This window comes from Saccostrea echinata, unplaced genomic scaffold, assembly GCF_033153115.1.
Source record: "Saccostrea echinata isolate AGI-Se365-2 ecotype Australia unplaced genomic scaffold, CSIRO_AGI_Sech_v1 ptg000009l, whole genome shotgun sequence".
NCBI classification, from domain to species: Eukaryota; Metazoa; Mollusca; class Bivalvia; order Ostreida; family Ostreidae; genus Saccostrea; species Saccostrea echinata.
Genome location: NW_026889758.1, coordinates 1,440,273 through 1,462,163, shown reverse-complemented (window position 1 = coordinate 1,462,163; position 21,891 = coordinate 1,440,273). Strand labels below are relative to the sequence as shown.

Sequence of the window (21,891 nt, the reverse complement as noted above, 5' to 3'; positions counted from 1 at the left end):
AATTTTTAGAAGAACTTGTCATTTCTTTTTCTAAATTCTACATTACACCAAAAATAGGTGAAGAATCTCCAAATTAATACAACTGATTTTCCATACTTAATCTCGCTACACTTATTGCGCTCAGCTAGGACTTCAACAAATGTAAGCAAGAGAGATGGCAAGGTTTGCTTATCGAGTTTGTATCACTTAGTCATTGAATGATATAAAAAAAAAAAAACCAATTACTGCTGTTTTTTAATCAATAGGATTATTTAGCAACCCTAGAAGCAAAATATCCACTTTGCCCTTCGGGATCGGTAAATATTTTACTCATCGGGAGGCTAATTCATCTTAATGAACTCAAAAACAGCAATGATTAAGAGTACATTGTATATAGTAACTAATGATATAAACTATAGTAACTAATGATATAAACTATAGTAGCTAATGATATAAACTATAGTAACTAATGATATAAACTATAGTAACTAATGATATAAACTATAGTAACTAATGATATAAACTATAGTAACTAATGATATAAACTATAGTTACTATTGATATAAACTATGGTAACTAATGATATAAACTATAGTAGCTAATGATATAAAATATAGTAACTAATGATATAGATATAGTGACTAATGATATAAAATATAGTAACTAATGATATAAACTATAGTAACTGATGATATAAACTATAGTAACTAATGATATAAAATATAGTAACTAATGATATAAACTATAGTAACTAATGATATAAACTATAGTAGCTAATGATATAAAATATAGTAACTAATGATATAAACTATAGTAACTAATGATATAAACTATAGTAACTAATGATATAAACTATAGTAGCTAATGATATAAAATATAGTAACTAATGATATAAACTATAGTAACTAATGATATAAACTATAGTAACTAATGATATAAACTATAGTAGCTAATGATATAAAATATAGTAACTAATGATATAAACTATAGTAACTAATGATATAAACTATAGTAACTAATGATATAAACTATAGTAGCTAATGATATAAGATATAGTAACTAATGATATAAACTATAGTAACTGATGATATAAACTATAGTAACTAATGATATAAACTATAGTAGCTAATGATATAAAATATAGTAACAAATGATGTAAACTATAGTAACTAATGATATAAACTATAGTAACTAATAATTTAAACTATAGTACATAATAATATAAACTATAGTACAACATCATATAGACTATAGTACATAATGGTATAAACTATAGTCAACATCATATAAATTATAGAACATAATAATATAAACTATAGTACCTAATAATATAAACTATAGTACCTAATAATATAAACTATAGTACCTAATGATATAAACTTTAGTACCTTTAAGAAATAATGTATAATTTTTTAACATCTATCGGGATATAAATACGGGTTGGTCACGAGATCAAATTCCATAAAGCCCGAAGGGAAAACATTTCCAAATGTACATAATCATATTAACTATAGAACATAATCATATTAACTATAGAACATAATCATATTAACTATAGTACATAATCATATAAACTATAGTACATAATCATATTAACTATAATACATAATCATATTAACTATAGTACATAATCATATTAACTATAGTACATAATATTAACTATAGTACATAATCATATTAACTATAGTACATAATCATATTAACTATAGAACATAATCATATTAACTATAGAACATAATCATATTAACTATAGTACATAATCATATTAACTATAGAACATAATCATATTAACTATAGAACATAATCATATTAACTATAGTACATAATCATATTAACTATAGAACATAATCATATTAACTATAGTACATAATCATATTAACTATAGAACATAATCATATTAACTATAGAACATAATCATATTAACTATAGTACATAATCATATTAACTATAGAACATAATCATATTAACTATAGAACATAATCATATTAACTATAGAACATAATCATATTAACTATAGTACATAATCAGGGACATAGTATCGTTTTTGAAAGGGGGCAGCCAGAGAAAAAAATTTCAACTTACCTGAAAAAAAAACTTGACAAGCAAAAACAAAAAAAAAGGAAAAATGTCCGAACTCGGGGGGGGGGGGGTGTTCCAACTTCTTTCAGTACCAAATTTTATTCATACACTACTACAAAACCCTTATTTTACTATTCTGCAACAAAAAGTTGGGGGGGGGGGGCAACCGTCATTTCAATTACCATTTCAAAAATAGTAAAAAAAAAAAGTCTTTGGAAAAAAGGGGGCACCCCCCCCCCCTCCGTTGCTACGTGTCTGATAATCATATTCCGAAATGCTTTAACATATATTCTATAATGCTGGTAAATGTGAGGAATCAGGCCCACTTGAATATTCTAATTTATAAATCAATTTTCTCCTTTGGGATCACTTCCTAACATAAAGTTACCACATCCTCGTGTATGACAGAATAGTTTATCTCATACATCATGATTGCATTAATACCACTTAGTCTTTATAATTACTATTACAATCTGGGAATATAATAGCCAGAAAATAAAATGACAAAATAATCTACCTCAAAAGTTGAAATATTTAGGTCCTACTGTCCAGTATTTTGACAGTATGGTCTGTTTGATATTATTGGTTTGACATCATCGTCCGTTGACATTATAATCTCTTTAACAGCCTACCACCAGATTCTGGAATATACACGTCAGCCGTTTTATGATGTTGCACATACTAACACCTTTACTCTATAAAAAGACACAAACTTGTACGGAACATAAAAGTGCATATTATTTTATCTTTATTTGTCACTACCTTGATATTTTGTACTGTTTTACCAGATTATCAAGCAAAGCATAAAATAATTAAACCAGACAACGACATTATTCAAAGCATATTTCATTTTTTCTCCCCGCGGCTAGAAATTAAATGCTGTTAACAAATCTATAACAGAAATAGCGAGGAAAATCGAACACCACCGCAAATTTGAAGAATGTTTTCAGCTCAAGATAAGGGAATTTGGAGTTTCTCATTTAAATGTGTTCTATCATGAACGGAAGTAGCGACAATATACTTGTGTATCTTAATCCATGTTTAAATTTTTGGCAATGTATCACATACCCGATATCGTTCATCTTCCGAATTTTCTCGGATCGCAATTCGAAATTTATGGTAAATAATATAATTACTGTCACTAACCATTGTTCGTTTGCGATCAAATGGTGGGTATCGCCTATCGAGCCTAGGGCGAAACAAGGTTCACGCGCCCGCATCTTGGCATTTATCAGCATTGCACGCAGACTGTTCCGCCTAATTAAGTCATTATCATACTTTATGAGCATCGGATTAGGTTTGTGGTGATATCTGGATGCTGAACTGTACTGGTTCCGGTTGTGACTGATGACGTCATAGTTGGCTTCCATGTTTGTTTACTTCTACCTCAGATGAACAATCACAACAACTGATTGTTAATCCGCCACTTTTTATGTAATAATTATCAATAAAAGCTCCAAAGAGTACGACATCTAATTAATATACATTTCTTGCGATCATCCACCAAATGATGTTCTAATTTAATATTGACATTTCTTAAACATAGGATCATCAAAAGTAAGAAGACAAAGAGATTTCTAGAAAGACTACTTCTACTCGAAATCCAACTCAATATTCAAGGGATATTTTGCTGTATATTTCATCCTTTGTGGGGGAAAATGGGGTTATAAAATAAAATATAGCCATTTTTTTATTAAACCCTAAACTGAATTAAAAGTTTTAGGAGCTTTCGTCGGTCGGAGATAGGTCCAGTGGGACATTATTGCCGCCGTGAAAATCTCAAGACTTTAGGCACAATAAATTCCATATAATTCAATTATAGGATTCCTATATTCAGTGTATTATATCTGTCACACCAGATTACTACACCTGAAAGGTGAAATATATACATGTTTGAAAATTTCAGTTAAACTCTTTGATTTATTCAGGTAGAAGAAATGAATACTGAAGTACAAAGAGTTTGGGATCTTAAATGCCTCTCTTTCTTTACATACGAAACCGTAGCTGCTTAACTCTCACTAAAACAGTAATTGTAATATTCTATGAAATATAACAAGTAAAGTTCAAATCATGCATGTTTCAATGGCACAAATAATGTGGGGCATTTGGGATAATTCCAATTAACTTTTTTAATGAAAAAGTGCAAACCAAAATCAACTTATTTACTGTCCTAATCAAAACCACCCCGAAATCGAACAGCAATGGTCAATCTCCATAGAATCTTTTTTAATGATGTGCTGTTAAGTGCAATATAATCATTAAGCACTTCTCTTAAAGTGTAATCAATATGCACTTCTTTCGTAAGTACACTTGGCTCATGTAATAAAATTGATAATACCCAACTAACAATAATATGCAACAAACGCAAACTGATTTAAATATTCTGACCTTGACACTAACTGTAATCTTCAAGGATAGGACGTAAATGATACAAGAAATTCAGCATCTCGTATTCCAAAGTTATTACTTTTTTAGGAAAAAAAAGACAAGTAACTCCCGTAAATACAAGAGCTTGAAATCACACTAAACAGACAGAGTTCACCACTCTTGGAGGGATTTTACAACAAAGATCAAGTAAGATTGATGATGTTCTAATTCCCGTCAGATTCTGTGGGAGTAACCAGTTGGACTTTGGACTTCCGATAAGTCTATATTCTGTAGAATTTCACTCTCTCATCTCAGTAGGGTTGTGTACTCGAGGAATGACATAACATTTCTAACTGTATTAGTGTACATTAGGCTGATCATTACCACTAATCAAACACTAATCTAACACAGAAGACAGTCAGGGCTGACTGCAAACACCCTCCCACACCCGGCGCGTGCGCACTGGACCTCCAGTGACCAACACGTACTCTCTCTGTGACGTCGACGGCACAGAAATTGTTGTTGCCGCTTCAGACACTCTGGCCACGTTTGTGTAAAAGAAGGAGGGACTACGCGGTAAAACAAATACATCATTCAAACTGCTCTCCATAACACGTCAAGATGTTTGTAAACTCTGTCCTCCAATACCTGTCTGACTGACGGTTTCTAAGTGCTCCCTGTTGTGAGGACATTCCATACCTGTATTTAGATCGTTCTGGCGAAAATGCTCTTTAGTCAAAGAAGGTACCAATAGTCCTCGACTGACTAAAATTATTGAAAATCATCGCCTTCATTTATGTACTTGTTGGTGATTTTCTGAAGAGGTTCATGATAATTTAATTTAAAATTCCCTGTGCTGAAAACGGGAGGAATGATTTTTAAAATACTTCCTCAGTGAAAATGTTACGTCGCTAGGAAAATCGAGAAATATTCACATTAAGAAACACGAATGAGTGACAAAAATGTTGTCAGGTCAAAAAATCTCAATTACGAAATAAAAGTAAATATAACTCATCTATATATCACGACCCAATTGGTAATTACTTGGCAATTAACAATAAAACAAAAACTCGACCTTCAATACTGAAAGGTATTAAAAGGAAGTGTTGTCAAAATACAGGAAGACTGCATGAAGCTCTCTAACAAGGGCGTCCTTCTTTATCAAAGCATGTAAGCTGCCCTTCAAAACAGAGGTCAGTAAAAAGAAAACCAGAAAACTGTTATCTTAAGCCTAAGTGACATGAATGAAAGAAATGTGCTCACTAATAATCTTAATGATGAACAGGCAGGCGTAGACATAACACCTCGTTAGCAGGTTTGGTTTATGCTGTCCCAGCTCGGGCTCGCGATTATCGCGGCTTGTACCACGTGACGTGTATTTGCTCGTGTTCTGTGTGGTTTACTCTGGCATCATTAATAAGATATCCACAGATTTAGGATAAATCTGCGATACATCAATTTACGCTACCAATGCTTATTTTACACCTTACCTGTCGGTCTTAGCTCTTATGTTCAATTAGTTACAAATACCGATAGTAATACCATTTCAAATGAAAATTTTGAATTTAAGACAGTATTTGAATAATTTTTAACTGACTGAAAATAGTAAATATAGATATCTTTTTAGATTTTCTGCGAGACAGAAAAACATGTATGTATTACGAATAATAAGCGTGGAAAGTCCACATTTGACTTTTATTGTGTATATAAATTAGTTAATTGTGTCTATAAATTTGTTTATTGTGTATATAAATTTGTTTATTTGGATACAAAAAGAGGAGTATGGCTTGTTTTATCACAGTTAATAATCGTCTCTCATACGTTTATATTGCAGGTTTCAGTACTCGCTGAATAATTCATTAAGATGATTTGCAATTAAAAGGTTATCGGTTATGATCACTCGCTATAAAAACACAATCAGAAAGATAAGAACAATTGGAGAATATTGAGACGTCCAATTTCTCCTGGGGGTCTGATTTTTCGGTGTGCGACATCGAGTTTTATTCTCGCTTGTAGTCAAACTATAAAGATTTAATCAAGACGGTGCCCCGTTAAATTACTCCCTGATGAATTGGTAAATACCTGTCAAAACGCTCCAATCGACAGGAACATTACCTTACAAAGGAAGCTTCAAAAGATCGTAATATACGTACTACATAAATATTCATTGTCTCTCTCTGGCCTCCTTTGAAATACTGGAGATAGTATCATGAATTTACAAAGTCAACGAGGGGGAAATATTACGCCGAATCAAAGACTTCGTTCACCTAGTGGCGAGAGATCAATATCGCTCAGAGAATTATGTATACAGTTGTTAATTATTTTTCATTTAATTCTTTAGCTTTATAGTTTTATTCATCAACTTTACCTTCTAATTTAAAAATCAGGTGAATTTGCTGGTTATCTGTGAAATTATTTACTGTATTTCTAACTAGAAAACATTTTATTTTGTTTGTTTTCTTGGTAGTACTATAATGGTATTTAAATGAATATATTAATTACAAATCAACCTTCCTGTATTTTTTTTTTTACTCTAAACATTTATATTGCCACAAAAAAAATCAAGGAATGCATTTCTTTACAGGAAATTTGTATCAGCTTTCATTGAACTATAAGAATTTAATAATTAAAAAAAAAAGATTGCGGTTTTAGATAGACATCTCGTAGACAAACTCATCCGAAGCGTAAATATTGACCGTTCGGATCACCTCGAGAGAATTTGTTCTTTACAGCATTATGTAAACGTAATCGTCCAAAAAACTCGCACCTATTTGATTATACAGGTCCAATGTCATCATCGTCTTTTTTACAAGCTGGTGTAATAATCAAAAATGCTGATTAAATCACTTTCTTTTAACCTTTTATTACACAATTAAAATATAATTAGTTTAGCATGCATTTAATGATCTAAATAATGAACTCAGCGAAATACTACAAGATAAAAAAAAAATGTTTGTGAGGTAGATTTTTTCTACTTTATTTCAGATTTGGATTTTAAAGAATTATTTCAGCTATATAAGCTTGTTTGGGATATTCTGAATTTGTAACACACGCGAATAATTGTTTTCTTTATTCTAAATAACCATTAAATAATGGTTTAGATATGCATTATACATGTATGATTCCGAAGTGATTATAATTACATTAAAAACCTGACCTATGTAAGTACCACATGTCCTGACCCATGTAAGTACCACGAACCCTGACCTATGCAAGTACCACGGAACCTGACCTATACGTACATGTAAGTACAACGAGTTCTGACCCATGTAAGTATCACGAGTACTGACCTATGTAAGTACCACAACTCCTGATCTATGTAAGTACCATGAGTCCTGACTTATGTAAGTACCACGAGTCATGACCTATGTAAGTACCACGAGTACTGACCTATGTAAGTACCATGAGAACCCTTTAATATTTAGGCGGATACCACATTCTAATTATTTCACTATATATGAAAAAAAGGATATTTTTATATATAAAAAACATTGACATTTTTTTTTAAATAAGACTCTATTTTTCGAATTGAAGGAGAAAATATTTTGGATCTTAAAACATTTTTTTAAAAAACAACGAAAAATTGAAACAAACACGAACAATTGTACTAAGCGGCATTATCAAATCAATAAAATCTATCACGCTCTTCAGAATTCCATCGAAAGGTAATTATTGGGAATATTCTAAATCCAAAATTCTAGATTTCGCACGAGTGTTTGAAGAAATAAATGTTGAAATTTTTATATTAAAAGATTAAATGTGACAATAATAATGGATGTCACTGCCTAGGAAAGGAAAATATTGATTCGATTTCATTTCAGAGGTTTAGAGAGATATCAAACATATTCATATAGATCTACAAAAACACACCACTTCAAGAGAAATTTGGAATGCCTTCCTCAAAGCGGTCATCAAACGTGCAGTAAAAATAATTTCCGTCATTATTTACACTTGAAAGTTTAATAACTACTGATTATTCTCCCACTGTAAAAGCAAATCTCTTTTATTATTTTATAGACTCTAGATTCAAGTTTGCGGTCCTCCAATCTGTTATCAAATCAAATCGTAGAATGAACACCCGAACAATGCTGACCGATTCGTTTAAGCACCTGTATTTTCATTCCAACTTAGAGCGGTGTTGACACAATTTGAATGTCAGCACGAAAAAACAAGACCAGCAGTTGTGTCTGTTGGTCCGAAGCTTTGTTTTCTAAATCTCCTTGCATAACATATCCAGGCTATAAAACTGTGACCACGAGTACATGTTAAAACAGTCAATAAACACAAATTGTCCTTGTGGCTGGGATCAAAAGCAACACCATACAATGTCTACCTTTATTTGCTGGACTGTTATAATGTTCTCACTCATTACAATCAAAAAATACCAGCATTCTGATTTTAAATAACTATATACTATTCTTTACAACTAAGATTGGGCAAATTGAATACATGTATTTGTCTTGTTCGTAATTGTCATATTATGTTGGAAGATTTTTTGCACTTTCCATGATTATCTACAAATTTTTATTTTGTGTGACAAAACAATAATCATTTTTGTTTTGTGAATTTCAAAATAAGTGATAATAAATTAAGTGATAATAAAACTAATCTCTTTTAATTTCTTAATTAAAAAATAAAAATAAACATGTAAGGAATAAGAATCATTCTTATATAATGGATATACTGCACATATGTTCTCTTAAGGAATCAACTAACAAAACAATTAATACAATTTCGATTTTGTGAAAGGGACGTTTAACACAGAATGTTTGCTTTCTGCAGGTACCTAAACACGACAGATGAAGTTTAATCTTTTCAAACTTAGCAAGTTCACCCAACCTGTGGTCAAAAAATCAACATGACATCCAAGATAAATTCTGCTATGTACTTTAGTCAGTCATCTTCCGTGTCAAGATGTACATTTTCTTCACGTAAGAAATGAAGAAGGGTGAGAGGTCACGAGTTTGATATATTAATAGAAATATTTAATGTTTTAGTAATAGGTAATGTGCAGCCAATAGCCAATGAAATCCTCGACTGTGGCCAAGAAAATAATGTGTTTGTATTACATTTTCAAGAAACAAATCTAAAAGCCCATATTGCAAAGACATGTTTTTATTTTTGGAATGAATTTGGAAAGATTGTAAAAAATTAATTTCCCGCCGTAAATTATGCAGTTTTGAAACAGGGAATATGATGATTTCTGTCACCAAGAAGACAATATGCAGCTGTACGCAAATTATCTTATCATAAAAACATATTTGTTTATTAATGGCTATGATTCTGCTCTAAAGAATACTATGTTGAATTTTGAGAGGTGTGATCTATCAGAGAATGTTAACTTTAAATACATACCTGTAATATGTGCTATACTTTTGAATTGAAAAGAAAGAGTAATTTGATTAAATGAAAGATTCACGGACAGAATTCAATCGTTTATGGATTTTTTTTTTTAATGCTGGAAAGTTTTTTTTTTTTTTTTTTTTTTTTTTTTTTTCTTTGGTGACCTAACATACAGAAAAGGAGTCTAGTAATATTGGAAATGGAAAGAGAAATACTAACCCTGATATTTCTTGGCAAACCACATGACCAAAACGTCATTGTAACTCGGATTAATTGCTAAAAAATTGCTAAAACTTGATCTTGATATTTCATGATCTTGTGTAAAGAATTAAAACAAAGGCGGACCAGAATCGGCCGAGATATATGATCTTCTGCTGACAAAGTCTGGGACCAGCGTACAAACACTGCTATTCTCTCCAGTAATTCCTGAAACCCGAGAAACAGATAACCAATCGATACGTGCTGATTTACAATGTCAACGTTTTTATTATGTCAATTCGCCGAATAGTCTAAAAGTCGAACCCAACACGTCAAATTCGCATCATGGCTATACAATCGAACTGAAAGACAACAAAGTCCCGTTTAATGGATATCAAATGAAGTCGGAATAATAACTGTTTGTATTTGTTCAATCAACCAAACTCCCCAACAAGGCCGGGGATATTGTCTCCTCTCCGCATCCAGTTCCAAATATTGATGCAGTCTCTCCAGCGCGCACCTGCCCAGTGAAAATACATTTTTACGCTTCTGTCCGTGAAATCAATTTTACTCTCTTTGAAAAATCTGGGATGACTTTTTTTTTTACGGATTTCAGGATGGGTTGATATTTCTGTGATAAGTGAGACAATGAAACAAGAGATGTTTTGAGTCGTGTAGAGATTTTTTTAGATAATACCCAGTAATCAATAGAAGAGCTCTCAAAATTCTCTTCTTTCGCCCTCTTCCGTTAGTCATTTTGATGACGCAAGACAAGATCATCTAGGAATAAAGTCATAGCACACTCACTATCAACCACAGAGGTTCTGACTATTCTACAGTGCTTTATGTATTTACATTTTATATTTTCTGTGAATCTTTCCGGAACTTCTGAAGAGAGGAAATTTGTATTAGTTTCTTTACTATACCCTTCGTGTTTCCGGTATAAAAGATGTCGAGCACTGCTTTATAACAAATAGAGCTTTTTCAAAAAGCTTGACCCTCTTTAGCGACAACCTTAAACAAAAAATTGCCATACACCTATCACTGGCTATCAGGCCGTATTTTTACTAAAATTAGCCCTGTCATGTGAAACTCGGCTTTCTGCACCTGGTCGGAGTTTACGGAGAAAGCCGAGTGTCTTGTGGAACAAAATTGGAAAGACTGCAAATTCAAGAAAAAGAATAAATACAAGCTGAAAAGCTGGCAAGCGATAAAGAACATTTCTTTTTTTGAATGAAAATATAGAAACGCGTTTTAGTTATTGCTATAAAAAATTAAAGTGTTATTTAGATTATTTATTGCCATTTTCCACTGACCGTTTTGTCAATTTTTTTTTAAAAATTGACAATCTTGAAAAATTGTTAAGTCGTATGAAAATTAGATCACCAGAAAATTATCTCCCTTGCCTTGAACAGCATTTCAACCAATGAAATAATTGAAAATTTTCACATCATGTAATTTCTACCAATCATAAAAGAGAGGAAGTGCATAGTCCGAAGACTTTAAAATACTTTAACTCTGTATACCGTCTTCCAAGGAAGACGGTAATAATTAATTATTCTACGATAAGTACAAAGCTTATTGCAAATTTAGTAAAACACTAGCTTATTACTATAAATCTACCAGTAGTGTTTGTTAGTGATGTACGCATCAATTGCCTTGAAAATATCATTTAATTTATTATTTTATATATATACATGTATATATACAAGATATTTCTAAATTACATGTATTTATTTAGTCTCTCATTCAATATTCCAATATATATTTTGTTTGATAATTTCATTGGAAGAGATCACAGTATATGGTAAGATACATCATGGAATATTTTCTCAAATTTAACTTAATTATTCATGTAATTAAAACGACAAAATTTTTAAAAATGAAAAGTTCAGCCGTTTATTCCGTTGTTTGACCCCATTTGTCAAATTTTATTTTTCAGACAGAATCTGACATTTTTGCACGAATTTACAGAAATAAGTGAACAGGGGCTCTTATGCAGGTCCATCCCCGGTTGTAAACGTCGACTTCTCACGTTTCTCTATCTAATGTGCCCTAATTGTCCAGTTCCGAATACCTAAAACTGGCAGACCACGCTCAATTAAAAAAAAAAAAAAAAAAAAAAAAACCCGATCATTTTGAATACACGATTAAATATATGTATTAAGGTGCATGCTGTTTAATATTTGCATAAACTCCTAAAAGAAAGCAGACTCATATAAATGCGGAGAATATGTATTTAGTATACTAAGCTATCATTTATCAAGCTATCATTATAAAAATAAGATACTTTTACAGAAATAAAAAACAATAAATCAAATTCTTTTTAATCATTATAGTTGTAAAAGTAAAAATGTTTATTCAGTATAAAAGTAGAGTACGCATACATAACGTAGGTTTTAGGAGACGCCACAACTGGCATCAAATAGAAGTACTCCTAGTATCGTCACATATTCCTGGTTGAAAAAAGTCAGAGAAAATTCAGGCGGTAGAAATATTGCTTAATATCTATATCTGTGTTTCAATGTTGTACTCATTATTACATGATTTGGTTATCGCTGGCTGCAATAATATACGAGTATTTCACTGAAATTAACATCATATTGATAGCATATGTTTAGCTTGAATTTTCTCTGCTGCTGTAAATTTTCAATAGCAAAGGGAAAAAAATTAACAATAGAACACATACCTCATTTCATTGATAAAACAACCTCAATACCAAGTGCAAGCTACAGAAAATGGTAATATGATGAGCCTGTCTCTTTTTCCAAAATCTTGCGATTTTATTTTAAGTTTTATACCATTCGTAAACTGTTTTATAAATTAATAACCATTTTCAAAAATAAATAAATAAAATTCCTACACATTTCGTAATGTTGAGACGGTGATACTAGTATTCTAAAGAGTGTGTTTGAGGGCTGTTAGGCCACCGGTACCAATGAATTTTGTTGACCTTTAATGCAAATCGCTCTAGTTAATCTTTACAAGAGAACTTCTACTTGTTTAAAATGCAACCAAATAAATAAAAAATTAATTAATTAATTAAAAAACTCAAGGTTTCTGGGATTTATAAGGCTTTGCATTCATTGAAGACCACGATAATTTTTTGCATTTAAACGACTCACATATCCCCCTAAGACTAGCCATTATTTCTTCTTTTTGATGATAACATTTTGGAAGTGAATGTATTCCTCTTATGTGTAGATATTTTATATTGGTATCTGAGGAAAACCTCTGCAGTGAGTTTAATTTTGATACAAAATATACTTTAATTTATGTTTCTATTCAATTCTCATTATCAACAAACTTTATGAAGAGGTGTACCAGGCGTATTGACTGGCACACCACAACGCGACCAATTCTTCGTCACGTGCTCTCAGATGATAACGAGCAGACGATCGATGCACGCGATGTCCAGCACAAACGTTCGCTTAGCTTCAGAAGCAGACAATCAATATACAAAGATTCAATGACCTTTAAAATAGTTTTATTTGCTCACAGATTTAAATAAAAGTCTTTTTTTTTAACTTTCGGCATTTTTTATCGCTCAGACAATCAATAAGCAAACAACTCTGAGACTGTTTTCTTTTCGCGCCTCTCTATCTTTGAATTTAAAAGATTAATAAATACCACGTCAAATATTTTATCTAATTCAGAATATGTACAGAATCATCCATTTATCAAGCGTGTATGATAAGAGTTAGAACAGGTTGTTTGTCGATAAAGAATTCTTCAAGATTACTTCTCAGTCTAAATTCAATAAAATTCAATTTAGAAAATTATTATTCAAGATTTTCATCAGTTTGATTTGATATTTATAAACAGAATTATCACCTGAAATTTATATGATAAATGTAAAATAACTGTAAACTATTCCTTGAAAGAATTTTCTATACTGTCACATCTTGTTAAAACTGTATAAATTTTTGTCCATCAGCAAACTTGACATTCAAGAGCAAATCATGAATTAAAAAAAAAAAGAAAGTCTTCGTTTGTGAAATTATGACATTTAGTCGTTCCAAGATACCACGCGAACTTCCATGGCATTTATGAGACTATAAAAATCATAGGACGAATGATCAGCAGTATGAGAACGGAAATGCACGAACCAAATACGACAGGGCACGCGAGGGTGTGCTAATCTACGAAAATTCTCTTCTTTCAATTGCTCATGTATACATAACTATATCTTGTGGGTTTGCTCAATCTGGCAGGCAAAGTGAATTTTGTAAAACGTAAATACAGAATAAAATAATGATACCAAAAAGTGTACTAGTATTATTTCTTGTATTTCATAAAGATAATGGTAAAGTTATCAGGTCTTATTCATTATGTTTCTTATCTGTTTGTTTTTGTTTTTTTTTTCTGTAATTCAATAAGTATCGTGTATATGGGCATGCGCAAGTGTATGATTTTTCTTGGTCATGGAAATAGACAAAGACTATTAAAATGGAAAGAACACGATTGATTTTTTTTTTTTTAAGTTAAACTGAAATTGATTAATTATTCTTATTTTGACGTTATAATTTAATCACTTTTTCCAAAGAAATTGGAAAATTGAAATAATTGACAAAGAAATACAATGCTTTACAGAACGTGGTCTTGTGTTCATTCTTACTTTTGTGTATGATTTCAGTCTTGTGTTAATTCTTACTTTTGTGTATGATTTCGGTCTTGTGTTCATTCTTACTTTTGTGTATGATTTCGGTCTTGTGTTCATTCTTACTTTTGTGCATGATTTCGATCTTGTGTTCATTCTTACTTTTGTGTATGATTTCGGTCTTGTGTTCATTCTTACTTTTGTGTATGATTTCGGTCTTGTGTTCATTCTTACTTTTGTGTATGATTTCGATCTTGTGTTCATTCTTACTTTTGTGTATGATTTCGGTCTTGTGTTCATTCTTACTTTTGTGTATGATTTCGGTCTTGTGTTCATTCTTACTTTTGTGTATGATCTCGATCTTGTGTTAATTCTTACTTTTGTGTATGATTTCGGTCTTGTGTTAATTCTTACTTTTGTGTATGATTTCGATCTTTTGATTAAGGTTACTCACGTCGCATACTGGTTCTATTTTTGTGCATAATTTCGATCTTTTGAACGGTATCCAAAAAAAAAAAAAAAAAAAAAAAAAAAAAAAAGAAGAAGAAGAAGAAGAAAAAATAACCTTATTACTTACTACTAAAGTATTTTTATAAAGTGACTTTTTATTGAATCAAATTTTAAGAAATCATCAGAGCATGAAAAAGTTTTCATGTTTTCACATACAGAAACGTCTTCAACGGAATTTATGCATAGAGAACTCGTTGTATAGGATTTCTGCAAAACAGTCATTCCTTGCATGTATACGACTTATTACTAAATAAAGTAAATTACAGAAAGAAAAGGTTTGTAAATTTTATTTCATCTGAAGGTTATTTAGAAGTATAAAATGGTTAGACAGCATCTTTGGAACCACTGGCCAGAATATCGATCCCTAGCAAGGAGTTGGTTTTTTATTGCTTTTTCTGTTGCTCTAAATGGAGGAGATGTTTAATCAAACATAACATTTAGAGCCAAACAGGAAGTGAAATCTTTTAAATTATCCCTGTATTCAGGCTCACTGTTCGGGGCTGATAGACACTGCTCCATATTCTACATAAAATGTGCTGCTTTAAGAAGGTACAAAAATTGCCATGTTTTTTTGTTGAATTTTTTTCTCACCAAATTTCGCATATTGAAAAAGTTCCTTAATTTAATAGATAATTGTATGCCAGTTAATCAAACTGATTAATTAATCTGCAAATGGTATAGGGATTATTTGTAGGAGAATGTCAAAGATGGTACCTACATGAAGCACTCATTGTTGTGTGCGATGACATTACGGCATCAATGTGTTTGGTCTTCCATTTTTCAAAAAGTTCTTGCTACAATCATTCGTTCTAGGGTCTGGCATTCGGAAATTATAAGATATGTCATCATTAATCTAAGCCGTGTGTCCCGCTGCGCATCACCTACATATGTTCCATATCAATCCATACAACAAACCTTGTTAGTAAAGCATTGGTTTTTAAGGATGATGCAAAAACCCCATTGTCATTTTTGAGAAATTGGCGATTTTTTACTTATTAACCTGCTATACTTCAAGCTTGGTGGAGGGTCATTAGGCTAAAATACAATTTTCTATACGTGAGCAAGTCCTCTATAAACGTTTTTACAAATAAACAAAACAGTTATGTTACATGCATTGTTTAATAAATAAATAATAATAAATAGAAATCTGAAATACAGAGACTTGTACAGCTAACGGCTTAGTGTAACTAAAGCTGCCCCTATAGCGGGAGTATGTGAATTGATAAAGTCCGGAAGTGACGTAGAAAACGTCACATTAGTGTTAAATAATATGGTATAAGCTTGTAAACTATTGTTGTAGAATATGCCTTGTTTCACTGTTACAGTAAAATAAAGGGCATTAGGTTTGTTTGTCTGTGGTTCTGTTTTATTTACACAAAGTTCAATAAGAAAGCGGCACACAAGTAATCACAACATCTAGAATTACAAAAAGTCGCTGAGCATAGATAAATGGCGGGAATCACGTGATTACCCACATGTCCCGACAAACATAATGTGCAGTCATTCCCTGAATGAGACTCAAGCCTCCTTGTTCGCTCCTGGGTAAAGTAACATGGTTTGGAATTCTTAGGAACTGTCACAACTTTTCCATGATTATTTTAATTTAATTCCGTAATGTTATTGGCTGAGTGGACTGGACATTTCTGAAGGAGTTCCGGGAAAGTCTGAATCGGAACAATTTCCGTCAAGATCGCCGTGCATCCAACCGTGACCGTACCCATCCGTATAACCGTCATTATGATAAGACGAGGTGTCGTCTGAATCTATCGTGTCAAAGGAATTCATCTGCAACAACCAATTCTCAAAGTCAATACTTGCATGCCATTCAGATTGTGAAAGAAGTTATAAAGTTTCATTTTTGGCAACGTTTACCATAAAAATGCATATCAAGTTTTTGATTTGGGTAAACTCAATTATTTTTTCCCAAAATATTTCAAAAAGAAAATAATCAACTCAAAGGTAAAATCGCACAAAGAATTGAAACACTGAAAGCTAACAGGAACCTTCGGTGCCTGCTTTCACTTCTTCAGTTGCAGATCTGACATGCAAAAATAGACACCAACAGAAGCAAACTAAAAATTTTAAAAAAGAGAAAGATATTTTTTTTAATATTACATCATTGCGAATAGAAAAAAAAATTGAAATTTGAAATTTTCATGCAATTTCTTTCACAAAAATTGTAGTGCCAGTCTAAATAATATAGGCAAAATAAAAATTTCGAGCAAAATATGCATAAAATTAAAACACTGCAACTTCACGTGAAGTGAAACTTCAAGTGCGATTTACCGTGAGTTGGTGGGTCAAATCATGTGATTATCTTTCGGACCAATCAGCACTGATCATAGCAGACGACATGATCATCGTCATCATCGTCATGATTGACGTCACAGACAAAACTGCTCACCAGTTGTTGAAATGGTGGGTGTTCTAGTTCGCTCTGCATGGCGAATTCGCTCAGTGCTTTCCATGGTGGTTGATAGCTTTGAACCTCAACTGGATTTGCCTGCATTGGGCTCTCGTGACGAACTGGACTAGAGGCTACCATTGGAACTCCTTGTAAAGGACCGTGCAATCTGCCTCCATTCTGCAATAGATAAGATGTAGTGTTTCAGCGTGATAAATATACAGTAAAGAAAATTCCTAGAATACAAGATATGCTTCGCCTTGTATTTTACCCCGTAAGAGCAAATATTTAATATGGAGAGAAAATATAATGTGACAAGTATATTATAATAACAATTCGAAAAAAAAATAGTTTTAAAGATGTGTCAAACACAAGATTTATTGTATGCTCAGTATTGGAGAGTTGGAGAAAGAGCGGGCTGAGCCACGGAACGCTCTGCAATGAGAGATAGCTAATAGACGACAAGAAATAATAATTTCAGGATTGATGCTAAACAAAAGCGAATTATAATCCAATCCTGATGAACGATTAGTCGCCTGACATTACGTTGAATCGAGTTTCAATGATAAAATTAAGAGTTTTTTTTCACACAGAAAGGAAATCAACTGCGTTATCTAATTCTCTGTTCTTCATAAACTTTGAAATAGTCTTGATAAATTAAGCACATTAATACATGTAAAATGTTATTATCGATATTCAATTTTTGTTCACTCTTGGAATTTTAAACAGATTATAATAAGATTTTTTTCTTTTATTTTGAAATTAAAGTAAAACAAAATAATTAAAAAAAATGTAGATCTGCGTTTTTTTTTTTTTGTTTGGTTTTTTTTTTTATAAAATGGGATTTTTTGTGTTCTGAATACAAACAAACACATTTAGAATTATTTTTTATTATTATTAGAAATTGCAGGACGACAATGGTGTGAATTCAGAAGCAATAAATCGCAGAGAAGCACTGTGATTTGTGAGATAAGACGCGAGGAAGAACACCACAGAACTAAACTCGCCCCACATTGCCCTCGCCCTATCTCACTATATCACAACCTCAGCTTCCTTCATTTAAAATCAGGAGCCAGATGCCGTCCATCGATATATACACTTTTACGCAATATAATGCAATTGTTGATATATACCGAACGCTTTGTGTGGAAACACTCGTCTCTGAGTACACGTGGTGCTGATGTTTACATACATCATAAACTAAAGATCGGGCTCGGCAGACAGACAACAGAACCCTAATGTCGCCAAAAAACGCCGAATGTAGTGATGAACAGTTCAAATATTCATAAATTTTGCGATCGTTTTGTTTTTTTCTTTTTATTTCTTTTTTTCTTCTTTTCCATTTGGTTGAGCATGCATTATGACAATTTTAATGAGGGTATATTGTCAGGTATCTTCATTACAAACTTACAGTATATTGTAAGCTATTGCAAAACACGCGTGAATGGTTAGAAAAAATCTCTAGTGTAAACAGAGATTTTGCTTCTTTGTTCCTAAACAAAACTAAGAAGAAAACAAATATTCCTTGTTGACATTGGTTTTTGTGCCCGGGGTCTGTTTAGTTCCTGCTATAGAAGCTAATACAGAGACTGTGACCAGTGGAAATCGCTGTTAATCTTCAGAATTCATCGTACTTTAACAGTCTGTTTAAGTCCCATTCGGATATTGTATCAAAGAAATCAACCAGTATAACTCGAGACATGCAAAACTGAACATAATATCAATATTGTTGTACAACTAAAAACAAACAAGGCCAGCTTAACTGTATACTAGAGGAAGACGGTTGCTTTTTGTGTATCAAAGAGAATGAGGAATTGATCGAAATGAAAATCATGACTAAAACTGATCAAATCGTTTAAAAAAATTTTAGGTATCTATTTTCACTCCACACAAAGGTGCCAAATATTATGAAGCGAAATCTCATGATACAATTTTCAAATAATTATGCAGAATAAAAGACACAATCTAATTGAGGAATTCCTTAATTTCCGCACGGAGCGGAATAAGGGGGTCAAAGAAGACAGAAAAGCCGTTTGAATGAAAGGAAATTAAACGGGAACATGCTTATGTAGCTGGCGAAATTGGCGCGGAATTAGCCGCCACAAATTTGTGATCGCTTCAATTCAACTGGCCACCAGAGCCGTTATTAATCCTCTATAACACGCGTTATGATAATGATAATAAAGCGAGTAGGGGAGTTTGGGGGTTCATTTTGCGAGAGCTTCCATTGTCACACAGAAATTGACCGTCCAGTTTAATTATAAATTGCTAATCAAGTGACTGGCAAGCCAGAACTGCCCCGTTTCGTCCATTCCACAATTCTTCTTGTGAAATTCATGATCGCTCTTCAAACAAGGAAATTAATTAAAATTAATCCCTATGCACCAGAATCAAACATTGTATTCATATGTTGTAATGATATGACATGATAATTACACGGTCTCGTGTCAATTAATACAACAAACACCAGAGAAAATAAAACTCGGGATCGTTAATCCTACAAATGTGACCCTAAAAGGTGTCGTGTGCAGAAATTCAAGATGAATGATACAAAGCAATTCATTTTTACCCTTCTTTTCGAATTTGCTGAGAACTTTTCATTTTTTCCAACATGAAATTTCAATTTAACGATTGATTGCAAGGAGCAGTTGAAATGTTCCACTTGAAACACTCGGTTTGGTTTTGCCATCTTTGACAAGAAGAAAACAATGAAGAAAACATTTGGATTATATAAAATAAAACACAACATTCCTGTGCATGCTTAAACGTCATCAATACACACCGAATGTCTGTGTGGAAAATTTTAAAAGTTATCAATATTCACGCCATCACATTACACACAACCGTATAATCGAGAACCAATAGATAAACTTGGACTATAAATATGTAGATATTTCAAAATTCCTATGCTATCGTAATATGGTGTTATTAAGTGCATCTCTTTGATATTTATGTTATTTATTCTAAAGCTCAGCATTACATAAATTTTGATCAAAAACAGGTATGCACATACGATATATTGGTTTCAACACTTTTCAACAAAGTTCAGATGATATCAAGCATGGACAAGAATTTCAAAAGTCTTTAAACATTGTTATAATAAGAAAGACACCAGTTATGCCCGGAAATAATTATTCACAGTCTTTATCTCTCACTGCATTCATAAATGAAGCTGCAAACAGTATAAATAACGCAAGCTTTTGTCAAAATTTTGAGAAATGTCCTATTAATTCTCGTTAATTTATTCTCTATAATTACGGAAGCATCCGTAGCAGAGGGCAACACGATTCAAACTGTGCGATAAGCAACAATTACAACAAATTATAAGATAATTTGATGTCGGGCTCAAGATTCTAAGCTAGAATTATATCGGAGGAAAGAGAAACGGAGATGTTCCCGTGGAGACGAGAGGAAACAATTCGAGAGAAACAAGCTAAAAATTGGCGACAACCTCATCAAAAGTTGTTGGTCAGGAAATTAAAGTTGAAATAATTTGACTAAATAGACATGTTTGACACCGCTGTGTTGCTGCTTGTAATTGCATGTGAGAAAAACTGTAAATGTGTCCGATTTACCGAACATATTTCTGAAATAGGAGGAATAAGGAACAATTAGAGGCTTGATTCATGAAAGTAGTTTACCATGTACATCTACAATTCTGTATTTCTACTTTAATTAAGGGGTAAATTTTCTTCCCTGATTCTGGTTCCAATTTTCATCATGCTGTATTTTAGAAAATGGTACATAAATAAATTTATAAAAAGTTCGCCGAAAATTCTCGCACGGCACGCACAGAGCAAATCCTCTCAATGGTTAACACGTACCTTATTTACATTTTAAACTTCTAAAAATACATGTACAACACATATTTTTTTTTATTATTCTTTGTTTCTCCTTAAATCACTGACTATCAATGAACCAGCATAGATATTTGTGTTAACTGATTCCTCCATTAGAGAAAGTAACTCACAACCGATCTGACAAGTAACGGAGGATTAACACCCCACTGTGAGCCGAAGCCTTAAATCACAGACTTATCATAACACGAAAACACTTCAGTACCGTAATTATTTATCTTGTGATTGTCACAAGTGATAAGATTATTTCATAATTTCTTGAACAAATATATCGTGGTCATTTAACATAATACACAGAAATTTAGCCCTGTTTTCATATATTCCGCAGAGAAACCCTATCATTTACAGTGGACCATAGGTCACTAATTTTTTAATTAGTGGAGTAATAAATTTGGATATGGGGTTCTGCAGTACTTTGCTCGATTCCTGGCGTTTGGGGTTTTTATACTCCCGCTGTAAGCACTACAGTGGTTTTCTAGGCATGTCAACGTCAAATAGTCGTCGCTCTGTCAACCCTTCTGGCGGCCCTCGGAATGATCGTACATCATAAAACA

General features: G+C 32.2%; 1 protein-coding gene across 4 annotated transcripts in view; it reads right to left on the bottom strand.

Annotated features, from left to right (window-relative positions):
* Positions 1 to 16,176: 16,176 nt before the first annotated feature.
* The window catches only part of LOC133181569 (insulin gene enhancer protein ISL-1-like), a 31,259-nt gene continuing 25,544 nt past the window's right edge, over positions 16,177 to 21,891 (bottom strand). For 3 of the 4 annotated variants that reach the window (XM_061316074.1, XM_061316075.1, XM_061316073.1), the window contains exons 5-6: positions 17,481 to 17,660; positions 16,177 to 16,861 (exon numbers count right to left, since the gene is read on the bottom strand). In XM_061316074.1, coding sequence (XP_061172058.1) covers positions 16,694 to 16,861; positions 17,481 to 17,660 — 348 coding nt within the window. In that variant the 3' untranslated portion in view covers positions 16,177 to 16,693. Of the gene's footprint in view, positions 16,862 to 17,362; positions 17,661 to 21,891 lie in introns of all 4 variants that reach the window. The other variant, XM_061316076.1, reaches the window with a different exon arrangement.